Below are 15,127 nucleotides of genomic sequence, written 5' to 3'. Positions count from 1 at the left end.
ACTTGATGATTACTTTCAAAGCCTTAAACAGAACTGTCTTCACCTATATGTTCAGCTCTATACTGGAGGACCCAATGAGATGCCCAGCAGGAAAATCTATTTGGATGCTTGGTCCATGAAAAGGACCAAGCCATCTTTGTGATGGCTCCTTCCTGATGGAATTCTATCCTGGCAGTTAGGCAAACACTCTCTATGATTTTCTTTAAATAAGCTTTGAAAATATCCTTTCATAATGGTTCCTGAAGTTCAAATTGGTATTGCAGGCAATGGGAGCCATTCTCCAAGGCCAATTTTATTGTTTAAATGTAATGAGGTTAATATTGTTGCATTAACTCTTTTAATTACTTAATTTTATGGACTGCATCCCACTTTATCTCTCCATCCAGCTCTACTATTTCCCATTGGATGCAACCCCTCTTTCTATTTGCTGGTGTGATCTCCGCTGCTAGGAGCTAGTGCAAAGCCTTAAACTGAGGGAGGGAGTTGGGGCAATATGACTGCTGCCCAATTGTCCTGCCCCACACCTTCTGCTGTGGTTGCCATAAGCAGCAGGGCTGAAGGTGTGGCTCTGCAAAGCCCTGTTAGGAAGTTGTAATTTGAGAATGGGTGCTTCTCATTCTCAAAATTGCAGTGGGGTGAAGGTCTTCTAAATATGAATGCATGCACCAAGAAAATAAAACCCATGGAAGTGGGAGATTTTCAGGGTGCTGAATTCTGTGCCTCCGAAGAACACACAACCTTGATTGTATGGCCTTTCCTCTTGCATTTCATATCCATACACTCAGACACATTAATTAATGCACAAAACACAGCTTTCAGCAAAATGCAGGGAGATAAGCTCTCTAGAGATACACGAAACAGAAGAAATAAGATTAGATTCCAGCCATTTGCTGAACAGGAAATGTGTTCATATCCAATTACTACTAAACGGCTGGATCTTTTACTTCAACCTTGATTATATAACCTTCCTGTGTCAATAAATAACTCCACATAACTGCCAATCTTATTTATGTAAATATCCAGAATGCTCGCATAATTTGGTATCTCGAGGCTACTGAGACAAAAGATGATGCACTGCTCTATAATTTCCATCTTCAGGGTTTACGATATTCTGAGTTTTTTATTAACAGACTAGCATATCAACAATGGGATTGGAAGGTGAGTCCCCTCTCTTTTCTTGCCATTCTATACAATAAAAACCTAGCCAATATTTTTTTATCAAGTGTATTTGCATCTTTTTAGAAAGGCAGTGTATCCTAGAGGAGGAAACTGCAACAGAAACCATTTTTTAATGCATTGCTTTATCTTGCACTCTGGCCCACAAACTTTCTGAAATAAGATAAAGTTATCAGTTTGTGTGTCTGCGCTTAATCTGACTGTTTTCTATAGGTCATGCCCTGCCCACTTCTGCCACTCTTTAACTGGCTTAGCGACTCTGATTTAGTTCCCAGTGAAAAATGCATGCGACTCAAAGACTGTTCAACAGATTTACTCAGAATGGATTCTTAAGGATACTCAAGAGGAAAAAAAGGCACAGATTAAAAGAATCCTGTGACTCGCAAACGTAGCATATGGAAAGTTGCCCATGGCAAACCAAAAATACTGCTATGAATAAAATGAGCTAAAAAAAATTCAAACTTTTCTCCCTTGCCATAATTAGTTGCCTTCATTAAAATGGAACTTTAAATTACATTTCTTAATATAAACATATGAAATAAAGTCAACTTCAGGATTTTTTTTTTCTACGTAGAGTCCTCAGTGTACAATGCAACTTCTCATTATACATTTGCTACAAATTCTGTCCCAGTAGGCATTGGGGCAATTGTGAAGCACACAAGTTCCAAGACCTCTCAGTGCACTAAGGTAAGTGGAAGGAATCCACTTGCTTTCTTTGCCGGCGACGCCAGTCAAAAGGAAGGAAGGGCTAGAAGGCTGCAGCCTGATCCCGTCAGATGTAATCATCCTCTACGGGCTCCCCATTGACATCACAGTAATGGATGAAAATGGCTACCACCCTCTGGAAGACACCTTTCTTCATTTGACGGTGCTCAGAGATCTCTTCGCCTATGGTTTCCATGCAGATGTCAGCTGATAGCTGTCCTTTCCTTCGGGGAGCATAAATAGTAGCTAAAAATAGAGAGAAAAAGAAAATAGAAGCAACAGAAATTAACCCTGGAATTTATACTCGCTTTTAAAAAGCAAGGAGTATTTTCTCAGGCATAAGCATCAAACATTCAAACTGAAGTGTAAGCAATACAAAGAAATGGAAAAAAAAATATGGCTATTCCATTTAGCCTAATAGTGCACAGGGGTCACCATCCTTTTGGAGAAAACTGGAAAAAGCATTGTGGACACCAGAGCCTCTTCTGCTGGGTACAACAGAGTGCTTCTTTCAAGCCAAGTTTCGGTGGGGAAGGGGAGAGAGGGAACCTTGCTGCCATGAACACCATGCTGGTGACCCTGGTTCACAACATCGACTTTAACATAAACTTTCCCCTCATTTGAAGCAACTGCTGTCAACAGGGCATGTGTGACTGTCCTCTCTTTTCACCCAAGCACATCCTGCAACACTTTTTAACCTGCTTTCTCTCATGACTGAGCTTCATTGCTTTAGTGTTGTTTGCCACAGAATTGGAGAATAGAACTAGAAAGCATCTCGAGGTCGTCTAACCTCATCAGTCCTCCTTGCATGTTTTCTGCCTAGCTGGAATGTGTCCTTGAGCTCTAATTGACTCTTGCTTGCATGGATGGAGGACAGGGAACGGTATGTATAAAACGAGTCTACTGTACAATGATAAGATATACAGTAACTATTCCATCCACTTTGGCCCCACCCACCACTGGTATGTGGCCCATGGAAGGTTGCCTAGAAGTATGGCCCTCCATATGAAAAAGGTTCCCCACCCTTGCCGTATATAACCTTACCTTATTCAGCAGTTAGGAAATATCCTTCTAAATAAAATTGTCTTCACCTGATGCTGACAACTTGCCTTTCATACCTTAGTGCATTCCAGAGTCTGCCCTGAGCCCTAGCAGAATGTAACTGCTGACTTGCTGGAATACAGAGCAAAGCTTCACTCCCAGATCTGAATGAATAAGGAGGAACTCAAGGCCTTCTCTCAGAAAGCCACTAATTTCAATGAAGCTTTACTGAATGTCAAAGGTGGGCACTGCTTTGGGTATGTTTTGAGCAGATGGGCAGCACAAATGTTCTACATCAGTAAAGATATTTGCATTCACTTACTTTTTTCATCATCCTCAAAGTCATATCTGGCATAGCCATTAGGCTCAGCTGTTCTGAGTGACCTCAACCAGGGGAAATCCGTTATCATAGAGTACGGGGCACCATCCACAACACCTATGGCAAAGGCAATTGGAAAGAGAGTAAGGACATTTTCATGCTGCTTCGTCAGCTGTAATCCCCTCTGTTCAACCTACAAGTGCCTTTGAGACCAGTCTATGGAAAAATGTGTGTGCATGTATTTGTTCAGTGGTAAGATGTGTGCATTGAGGTGGATAGACTGAGTGCACCCACTGGGCCTGCCACCTCTGTACACACCTGACCATCACACATGAGATGATGTAGAAATTGAGGGGTATAACCTGCTCAAAAGGAATAGATTAAACAGGGAGGAGGAGGAGCATTATATGTAAAGGATGTGTCCACTTGTGAAGAAATCCATTGGAGCATGGAAGGCAGATTGAGAGCATATGGGGTAAAAATGGTAGGAGAGAGAACAGTGTACTGCTACAGACACCCAAGGACTTGGATGGTGCCTTCCTAGAGCAGATTACCAAACATTCAAAAAGGCATACAATAGCCAAAATGGAAAATAAAGGTAAAGGTAAAGGTACCCCTGCCCGTACGGACCAGTCTTGCCAGACTCTAGGGTTGTGTGCTCATCTCACTCTATAGGCCGGGAGCCAGCGCTGTCCGCAGACACTTCCGGGTCACGTGGCCAGCGTGACAAGCTGCATCTGGCGAGCCAGCACAGCACACGGAACGCCATTTACCTTCCCACTGGTAAGCGGTCCCTATTTATCTACTTGCACCCGGAGGTGCTTTCGAACTGCTAGGTTGGCAGGCGCTGGGACCGAACGGCGGGAGCGCACCCCGCCGCGGGGATTCGAACCGCCGACCGTGTGATCGGCAAGTCCTAGGCGCTGAGGTTTTACCCACAGCGCCACCCGCGTCCCTAAAATGGAAAATAAGCAGTAGCAATTATAAGCTTTAAAACAATTGCTTATCTGGTGTATTTTTTACTTGTTCATGCAACAAGTACAATGCTATCCTACTTTATGGGGTTTTCATGCTAAAGAGTGCACAGAATTTTTGCTGTTCTGCCAATTTAGGTACTGGATTCACAGCACTGACTGAGCTGATTTTGCATCCTACTTGAGTGTAATGCAGGTTTGGATAAAGTTACTCAATCCATCTTATGTATGAGTCTGAGTGACAGGTGCATTGTTACATATCTTTAGGTGCCAGGCAAAAGCATTCCTCTTCTTCAAGGCCTTTGGCTAATTTAACAATCTATGGCCTTTTAAGCTGCATCGGGGGATGTCATAGTTTTTGTTCGTTATGATGTAATGTATTTTGTGTTTTTATATTGTAAACTGCCCTGTGATCCTTGCATGAAGGGTGGAATAGAAATTTAAAAAATAATAAATAAATATAGTCATGGCATGGAAGACTTCAACTACCCTGATATCTGTTGGAACTCAAACAAGTATTTTCTTGAGAAACAGAATATACCAGTAAATGTTTCCATAATGCTCACCTTCTAACGTGTACATGTCTCTCCCCCAGGGGTACTTTGTATATTTTTTCAGGTCATCTTCTGTTCGCGTAGCTTCAGGGAAGAACTCATATTTAATAAGTTCTCTAGAGGGGGAAAACAAGAACAACAAATATGAGTAAGCATGGAATTGTATCTGAGAAATATGGAATATCTGAACCATGGAATTCTGTCTGAGAAAGAGACGTTATAATCCAGTTTTGTTTTTAACCACTTGGCTGGTCACCATAGGTGACCAGGAATTTCACAGTCGGGGGGGGGGGGTACCAAAAAAGAGATTAACTCCGCCTCTGGCAGCCCACTGCATTTCTATGCTGTGTGTGGAGGAGGGTACTTTGCATCCTCCCCGCCTATAAATCTGGGATCTGTTAGGCCCAAGGAACCACTGGATTCTGAGAGCCCCACAGCAGTAATAGTCAACCAAGACAGATGACAACAGTGGAAAAGTCTAGGCTCAGTGTAACTTCTTTGGAAGTCTAATTGGCTGTTGACATCAAAGAGACTTATTTTATTGATGCAGAGAGTGACTACCCTAATGTTATTTGTTGGTAACTGGGACACTTTGGTAAGAGGCGGAGAAACATCTGTGACATGGCGAATAACGAATTCTTTACAACCTTGGAGATGGTGGAATGTGCTTACAAAGGTATAAGAAGATGAAGAGACATTGGTGACACTTTACAGCAGAAGAACTGTGGGGCACCCATAAAAGACTGAATAATCTACAAATCCACTTGCTGACTCCGTACCCAAAATGACATAAATGGTGAAAAAAGTTGACCCAATCTCTATTCAGACTCACTTCCAGAATGCCTTACATTTCACCCCATTTCATTTATTTGTTTTTATTTCCTAGTTTTATTCCCTGCTTCCTGTCTTGCCTCCTTTTTGCTGTTCCAGTTCACAAAAAGGATCTTTTATTCACCCTCTCCTCCCCTGCACCCTCAGCACTGCATTGTTGGTTATGGAATTTACTCTGCAACACGGAGTTTTTCAATGATCAGGAAACTTAGAAGGGTTTTGAAAAAACAAACACATCAATCTGAGCTGCAAGGAGTTATAGGCTTAGGATGCCTTTCAAATTGCTTTGACTGATTGCTTTGTCAATGCCATTATATGCTGGTTCATATTAAGTCCCTATCTCTGATTCTCATACTGCCTGAATTCATGTTTTGTTATTTCTGTACTGCAGACCTGCAATGTTAATTCCCTACTGTTCCCGTGTTGAGCATTTTGGATCAATAAACCATTTAATTTGCTTTTGCTACAATCTTGAGCCTCTGGTCCTTCTCGCTAGTTACACTTTACTCACTGGGGTGCAAGCGGGAACACAGATTAATACTGCCCTGTGCAGAAACCAAGCAGGATGCTAGTGGAAGCACTTCATCTCCCGCCGGCCCCAGAAAGTGACGCTCCCTCCTGACTATCCCAGCACAGAAAGCAAAAGAACTGGTAACAGAGGACAGAGCGTGCCTTCCTTCTGCTGCCAGTATTCTGTATTTCTTTGTTAGACATTCAGCAGACAAACCTCCTACACACCTAGCAAAGAAATATAGTAAGCCAGTGGCAAATGGAAAAGCCATTCTCTAACTCCTCTGCTTGGTTCCTACACTAAATGAGCAGGACACCCCCACCACATGTCCAGCATAGAAACACAGGGAGACGGCAGAGAAGGGACAAAGCAATATGTGCTTTGCCATTAGCATGCTTGGTTTCTATGTGTTGGGTATGCAGTAGGTAAAGCTCTTTTCTGTGTGATGGAGATAGAACCCAAATGGGCCTGTGGAGGAAGGAGGAAACACTCATTTCTAGCCTTCATAGCCTTCAGAATGTTTCCCATGCCTGCTTTTCACTCATAAGAGAGGCAGACAAAGGAGCGATGGCGTGTTCTGTACATCCAAACGCAGGCCCTCCTAAGAGTAAAAAACAGGCTAGTATCTTGGGGGGGGTGTGTGGAGTAACTTACAAGGCTGTGATAATATAATGAGGACAACAGTTCTTGGACTTGAACCTACTCTCATTCCACTGGCTCATAAGGAAGACCCCTTATAGATATGAGGATTAGACAGAATAAAACTTAAGATGAATCACTACATTCACACAAGAAAAATACAATGAATACGCCAATGTTTCAAAACACCATCAGCTTTTAAACGATTCCGAAAAGGATTGATGTCTACATCACACTAAGCTGGGGCGGGGAACCGGCAGTTCTTGCTTGAATAAAACTCCCATAAATCTCTGGCTGTTGGTTATGTTGGCTGGGGCTGGTGGAAATTGGAATCCAACAACATCCTTGGGGTGGTGCGGGGAGAGAAGCATAGGACCTTTCTGACTCACAGATATATATTTATCCATTACAGTTCTATTCAGAGAGAGACTTACTGATTAATGTTTGCTATTGTGTCCATCCAGCTGCGAATGCGCACTTTGTTACGAACATTTGGAGGGTTACTAAATTCATGAATTACACAGATGTGGTATGGGTAGGGACCACTAAATATCTTCTGTTCTAGAGTCAGTGTGTCAACCTGTGGAGAAAAAGGTACAACATGGAATATAACCAAAATAAAAGAACAAAGTACAGTAACATTATCTACAAGCTGTGTCCTATCATCACTCCTAGTTTCCTGAAAAAATATGCCATACTTCTCTTTTGAGAAAGCTGCAAGGAACAAAATAGCATGTATATGATGAAGAGATTCTGTACATGTTTTCCAACGAAGCTCTGCCAACACTTACAAAAAGCAGACTCATCAGGGCACCTGATTTTCATTTATCCCTAATACTTCTGCACCTTATCCCATTCGGTTCTGAAGTAGTTCCTAACCCTCAGGAGCAGCTTTATTGGGGTGCCATTGGAAGCTTATCAGAATAGTTAGGATTAAGAAAAACTTGATGCAGAATTGTTTTCTGATAATGCAGCACCACTGCATACAACCCACTTAGACATGCAAATTTCTCATTTAAAAAAATGGTGGGGAGGACAAGACTCAGATGTTGAGGAATACAAACAGTTTTGAATAAATGAAATCCATCTGAATACCTGCTGCATTGGACGAAGGTAAATGATCCGGTTTCTCTCTGGTGGTATCCGCAGTATCTGATCCAGTACCTGATCCATATTTAATTTCTTGCACTGAGCATAGTCAAATCGATTGACAATTGGCGCATTCTCTACCTTCAAGTGCTTAAGTACGCGGCATCTGGTGGCTACATATTCCAGGAAAAGAAAATTGTGAAGACCGTAAGATAACGTATGTAGGTATTTAGGTTTAGGGTATGGCCTATGGCCACAGACAACCTACCACATTACAAAATGTTGGAAAGGCTGTGTTGTCTTATTGCCAATTTGTATGCATTTAGCAACAATAAAATCTTAATTTGCATTTATTTGCTTTCCTAGGGTAAAATTAGGAAATGAAAACTAAAAGCATAAAAAGTGAGAAGTATGACTAACTTTTTAATCTAAGCATGCCTTATGTCTTCACTGCTGTCTTATCATTTTCACCTCCCTGTTCTATCATTATACAGAAAAATTCTGGTGGCCCAGAAAAAAGGAAAAGAAAGAACACCCTTTAGCCCATTAAGTTGGGAAATGAAGCTGCCAGGAATCTAGAAGCACTGACAACTCCTCCTATCCCAAAATTATAACCCTATCTGGAATGTGAAAGCTTAACAGCAGTCATTACTTAAGCATTTATTTTCCTTTTTAAAAATTACATTCATTAAAAATATCAGAGACGATTACAACAATCATACACAAAACCATACACTAAAAACCCTATCAAAAAGTAAAAATCAGAAATCAGCTCACTATTGTGGGAAGATGTATTCTTAATTGCCTGCATAAGCCTGGTGGAATAGAAAGGTTTTCAGCAGGCATTTATAAATTGGCACAGAGGGCACCTGCTGAATCTCTGTTGGCAGAGTATGCCACAATACCAGGTCAATGACACTACAGGCAGAGTTTCTTCTTGTTGTCAAATGAGCTTCACCAAATCGGGGAATGATCAACAAGGCTCCTGCAGATGATTTCAGTGACTGAGCTAAGATATAATGGTTCAGGTGATCCATGAGGTAGCTTGGACCAGAGTTGTTCATACATTATTACAAGGACCTTAAACCTGGCTCTGTAGCAGATGGGCAGGAGGTGTAACTGTTTTAACAATGATGTCATATATTGTTGGCCAGATGCTCCCTTGCTGCATTTAGCACCAGCTGGAGCTTCCAAACCTGGTCCTAGAGCAACCCCACATGGAATGTGTTACAGTAACCCGACTTCAAGGTTACCAACACATGGGTTACAGCATGGAGTATAGCTGGTGAAATGGATAGGGTTGTATCCAACTATCTCTTCTTGGTTTGTGAAAGGCCCTTTGCTCCAGGTAAGGGATGTGGTTGTTGCAATTTTCCCTTTCTCCCGTTGCACTACAACCCATGCTATTTGAGAGTTCCCCAACCCACTGGACCAGACTTTTCCCCTCAAGGGAGAGCAGGAGGAAGGAAACAAACAATGAAAATATCTCTCCCCACCTCCTTCCATTCATAGAAGCCTCTGCTAGATCGAAGAGCCTTCTGTGAGCAGAGGGACACAATGGCTAGAGTCCATTATGTTCAGAAAATTAAACAAGAAACCCTGTGGTGCATCTGGAGATGTCCCAAGTCTGATGAAAATCTATATAAGTTTCCCAGGCATCAACAATTACAATTAAAGTATACATACCATGAATAAACATCATTTTAGGGCAGTCTTTCAGCACCAGATCTGTTATGCCACAATTTGTCAAAGTGATCCCAACAAGGTTTTTTGATTTCAGTGTAAGAACCTGGAGAAATTATTTTCCAAATTAAAGACCACTACATGAACCACACACATACAGACAAACAAAACATTTACCAATGGTGGTGAAATCAGGGCAACTAGCATCCTCTGCAGAGTGTGAGCAACATCATAACATAACGATGTGGAAATATTTGACAGCACTCAAGCAGGATGGTTAAAGGGATCGTCTGACATACCATTCTACTAGAGGAACTTCCTCCTCCTTGCCTGCTGCCTGCTAGCAGCAAAGATACTCAGACTACAAGCCAGATATGCACTGCACACAAAGAACTTACAGTAAATTCTGTTGAAATGAAACCGAAAAATTTGCTTGCTATCCCCTTAAGACAGAAAGTGATTTTTCAGTTTGACAGTGCCCTTTTAAAAAAATAGTCAATTGCGGAGTAGACCTTGAACCAAAACATTTTCTGCAGCATTTAGGGGCATTCATCCATCTAGGCTGTCAGCAGGATGGCACAGGTTTCCAGCTTGGGGCTCAAAAAGGCCTTACCTGGATATGGTCATCCTCAATCACAGGATCGCTGGTGCTTGTGGACTTGTCGGCCGTCCGTTTTCGCTTCACTGAATGCCTGGGCTTTGGTTTGGTCGCTTCTGGGAACAAAAACAAATGAATAAAAGATTGGACATTTCTTATTTGTGAACAGCTGTAACAGGAATAGCAGAGTCACTGTGAATGGTTTCTTAGATTAATGAGGGTCTTGGAAGTAGCTGGCCTGCAGTGTTTAGTAATTATTGTTATTTTCAGTTTACTTTATACTGAATACATTTTGATACACTTGTATATTGTAGTGTGTGTGTGTTTGTGTACACACACACACACACACACACACACACACACACACACTCCAAATAAACATATATTTAACTATCTAAGTTTGATAAAGAGGTCCTGGAGAACACAAAAACTTGCACAGTACTTCATGTCATTTGGATTGGACTAATGAACGTCTTGCCCTCATGTGGATTTTGGAATTGCTCTAGGACTGTAACCTGAAGCATATTTACCAGGAAAAAAGCCTTATTGGGCTCAGTGGAACTCATAGCAAAGCAAAACATGCTGAGGTTCAGGTGGTGGTAGGACTTACAACAGCGCAAACAAATAGTGTTAAACCCTTAAGGTTGGGTTGAGATCTGCCCCTCTGAGAACAAAGCCTCATTTTAAAGGGTCCCCCAAGTATCCAGAACAGTTTCTGGGGGGCGAGGAATAAGAGCCCTCAGAACAAAGATGCCTCCCACCCTATTGCCAGTGGGAGCATCTTGTTAGATGAATTCCACTTATCTAAACTCTAGCTCCAGCCTCTAGCTTTGAATCGTCTTCCTATATAAGTCTGAAACTACTTCTACCACTGCAGGGAAATACAAAGTCTTAGTAGTCCAGCAGATTACAAAAATAAAATATTTGTCTAAATAGTGGTTCAGATGGAGACATGAAAAGACATAGTTCCTTGTGGTATTTTGTTCAGATATTGTTGAAAGGTTATATAAAACCATTAAAACAAAATGCAAACAACAAATGTGGTTGGATGGTGTGAAAGGGGCACAGCTGAGAAGGGAAAGTTCGGTATTAGGACCTATACGCTCTTTCTGTTTAGATTCACGTCCAATGCATATTTACCCTGGGTCTGCACACCTGCAGGGAAGTGACATTTACAAGAGCTCTGCTCACTGAAGCAGACAAGAGAAGGGGACATGCGGTATAAATATCATCTCCCTGCCTGCATACAGCAAGGAAGAAGAAAAATGGTTTGAGAAATGCAGTGCTTGGAGAAGTCATTGTACTTTTAGCACCCCGGGGGAGGGGGGACGGGGACGGACTACACTACTTAAAAATAACAACCACAGAAACACAGTTCAGTGAAGAATTAATCATTTAGGACTCCTAATTTCCTTAGAATTACAATATATCCTTCCTTTGGGTAATAAGGAAGCACATAGGAAATATACTTGGGCACTAATTTTGCTGAGTAACTTTTGATAAGTGTATCTTCAATAGGAAAACTTGGGCATGGGACACAGCTGATGATATGTGTATCATGTCTCCCTTTTTCTCTTTTATTGTACAAAAGAATATTTTAATGCCACCATCGTCACAGAGGTGTCTGTGGAGGGGATATATTGATTGAAAATGTATTGTAACTTTTGAATAAATGTTTGTTTATTTTAAAAAGTCTATTTCTCAGTTCGCCTTTGGCTCAGCCTTGTTGAAGTCTGCAGGGCCCCTGCAGGACAAGGTCAATAGGCACCACACTCAGATGGCCAGAAAATGTCAGTAAAAAAAGCACTGTGGTTACAGACACACTCCATTCAAAAACAAGTCTTAAAATTGGGATATTACATGAAACAAATTTAATAAGTGAAAAAGAAAAAGAGTTGCTCAGAGGAATGCAGCCACTTTTATCTTGATTTTATATAGCGTTGAATGATTAGGGTTGTTTTACTTAATATGTGATGGAGAAGAAAAAACAACATTTTTATGGATTCTGTCCAAAGAGGTCTCAAAAAGGCAACTAGATTGTTTTAGTGAATATTTAACTCACTAAAATACAGCCATCAGCAACCTCAGTTTTTACAGTCTTCATTTGCTAAATATTTCTTTTTTCTCTCTCTCCAAATAGTCTTTATTAGTTTTCCGGTTACATACTCCACATACACACAATGTGTTGCATTTTACATTTATACTTACTCCTAAGCGCTGACTTCCCTCCTTCCTTCTTCTGGTTTTTTATATCACATATAATTTTATCACATTACTTTCATCCATTTTGTATACTGTTATTCATTTTCCATATTTGTCCATTGTATATCCATAAACAAATAAATATCCATAAACAAAGTATATCCTCCTGTTTATACAATTATTTGTTGTCTGCCTGTATTCATTTACAACTACTGTTAGTTATATTAATCTCCTTATACATTTTGCTTCTTATTATTTTCATTTTCCATCACTTTTCTTAATCTTTCCCGTTATGAGGTTTATTTCCAATTCTACTGGTTTCACTATTTCATCTTATCTTTCCTATATACGGCATAATTTTTCCCCATTCTTTTTGAAATGTTTCCTCGCCCTGTTGTCTAATTTTCCCTGTTATATGCAGGGAATACCCAGAAATAGCCATTTGCTAAATATTTCAATAAATGTTAAGTTAAAAGAAGTGCAGAATAATATCAAAGCATGAATTTTCTTTGCATTTCTTTTTTAAAAAATAAAAATAAAAACCCACCTAAATATGTGAAACATCCTGCATTTACAGCTGGAATAATTATACAGTACCCTCCAGATGTTAGGGGACTCTCACCCCCCCCCCATCAACCACAATCATCAAAGCTAATGGGAGTTGGGGCCCAACAACATTTGGAGGGCACAATGTTGGCTCTCTCAGAATTACAGACAACATGTAATAAATTATTCTGATTAGGGAAACCTCTAGCTTAGGTTGTAATAAAATTAATAGACCTTAATCATTAAATGACAAACAATCATTAAATAGTTACTAAACCAAGTGAGGTTTAGTGACTATTGTTTTTCAGTTTTAATAACCAAGATTTTTCTTTAGGTTACATCACCCTTTTCCTCCCACCATATAAAACAGCAGTGATCCTTTCAACGCTCCGAGAAAAGGAGAAAATCTCAGTATTTCAGGTATCGATGCTGAACAAAATAAATTATTTTAACTACTATAATACTTAAAGCAAAGAATATGAAACTGATAATTTCTGAAATGTGTGTGTGTGTGTGTGTGTGTGTGTGTGTGTGTGTGTGTGTTTTCTTGGTATAAGCTTTTGTGTGCAAATTCTTCCCACTCCCCCAAAGTAATTTTACTCTTGGAAAACAAACCAAAGACCTACAAAAGCAAGAGGTGCCTCACCAAATAAGCACTTGAATTTTGGAGGGTAAAATGTAGGGAAGCCTTAGATTATGGAGGCAGAATGAACATGAGTACACATGTGCTTACGCTGTTACTTTTAAACAAAATATGCAGTAGGATTGCCATATTACATGTTGTCAACAACAACAACAACAACAACAACGGGAAACTCCACCCATCAATCATTCAAAGTGGGTAGACAAAATGCATTACAGGATAATTAATTCACATTAGGAAACATGCACTATCGCTTAAAGGTACACATATGTAGTTGCATGTTGGCATGGTAGAATGTGCCCCAAAGGTCAACAGAATGTTAACTTGGGATGAATGTAGGCCTATTGCTGCAGTGAGCAGAAGCAGAAATGCAACATGATCTTCCCAACTGCTTTGCACACACATGAACATCAATATGACCAGGGTCAACAAGTTACAATTTGAGGCGACCTGGACAAACTAAGGGGCAGGATCTTGCTCCCAAACTTAAGCTGCATCTCTGAAAGGTAGCATGAGATCTGGCACAAACCAAAGCTGGTGATGGGTAGTGGAAGTGTGTTAGCTTTCCCTGCCTTTTTGCCTGCTGGGTCACGACCACGTACCTTCCGCCATTCCTCTTCTGCTCAGAGCTGTATGGAGCAACAAAAGCTTGTCTCGGCCTCTACCAGGTAGCTGGAACCTCAGGGCAGCTGTAAGGGACAAGCTTTCTCTATGCTCTTCCAGCTCAGTCTCTGCCTGCTGGGTGGCTGAAACTCCACCTCCTCAGCAGGCGCAGAGAAAAAGCAACCATGCCTATGTCACAGTGGGACCCATCCTCTGAGCCAATCTGATTGATAGCATCATTGACTGGTGTCTTGCGAAAGAGTCTGACCTTAGCTGATGATCTCCCAAACCGGAATGAATCACCTTGAATTGGAAGTCATTATCTGGTCTTGCTATGTTTAAGGGAAACTGCTCTGAGAAGAAGTATGCAGCAAGAAAAATCTCTTCTGATAAGAACGACTGAAAATGAATGATTTCCTGGAATCTAACGGGTTTTTGACGAGCACACATTTAGGAGCAAGTCTGAACCAGTCCTGCCTTTAATCAGGTTAAGGAATAGAGATCCTTTTGATTTAATTTTGCTTGGAGTTATATTACCTTGTGATTATAGGAGAAATGGAATAGAGAGAGAAGTAATTTTTTAAAAATAAAACTGTTCTAGAATATTTGACTTTTACACTGCTCTCATTGAATATGTTCCTAAATTTCTTGCAATTATTTTAACCATGTTTTATGTAAATATATATTTTTGTAATGGGAGCTGGGTAACAAGTTTGCTGAACCTACCATTTATGTGCCAAACAAAGCCTCAGCAGAAGGTTGCTCCCTCTCATGGGTGAAATACCAGTTAAGCCCCGATTCCTGGAAATAACTCCTAACTGGGAGGTATTCGTAAAAACTTCCTGGAAGCGGCTATAAATGTGGCACCTGCACCGTTCTCATGCAGTTCCGAGCCAGAAGTTTGTTTTTGCTCTCTGCTTACACTCAGCAACACTCCCAGTCTCCAGCTCAAGAACTGGAAGGAAGACTTGGACTTGTTCTGCTTCCCAGAGCCTGGATGGCCCATCACCTAA

General features: G+C 40.9%; 1 protein-coding gene across 3 annotated transcripts in view; it reads right to left on the bottom strand.

The window, feature by feature from the left end:
* Positions 1-1,473: 1,473 nt before the first annotated feature.
* The window catches only part of FBXO38 (F-box protein 38), a 36,663-nt gene continuing 23,009 nt past the window's right edge, over positions 1,474-15,127 (bottom strand). For all 3 annotated transcript variants that reach the window (XM_081852024.1, XM_081852025.1, XM_081852026.1), the window contains 7 exons: positions 10,136-10,236; positions 9,526-9,628; positions 7,846-8,012; positions 7,185-7,330; positions 4,782-4,885; positions 3,245-3,358; positions 1,474-2,127 (listed from right to left, as the gene is read on the bottom strand). In XM_081852024.1, coding sequence (XP_081708150.1) covers positions 1,949-2,127; positions 3,245-3,358; positions 4,782-4,885; positions 7,185-7,330; positions 7,846-8,012; positions 9,526-9,628; positions 10,136-10,236 — 914 coding nt within the window. In that variant the 3' untranslated portion in view covers positions 1,474-1,948. The remainder of the gene's footprint in view (positions 2,128-3,244; positions 3,359-4,781; positions 4,886-7,184; positions 7,331-7,845; positions 8,013-9,525; positions 9,629-10,135; positions 10,237-15,127) is intronic.

This window comes from Podarcis erhardii, assembly GCF_964252035.2.
Source record: "Podarcis erhardii genome assembly, chromosome: 2".
In the NCBI taxonomy this organism is placed as follows: domain Eukaryota; kingdom Metazoa; phylum Chordata; class Lepidosauria; order Squamata; family Lacertidae; genus Podarcis; species Podarcis erhardii.
Note: the sequence above shows the minus strand (reverse complement) of the source record. Positions and strands in the feature narration are given on the sequence as shown.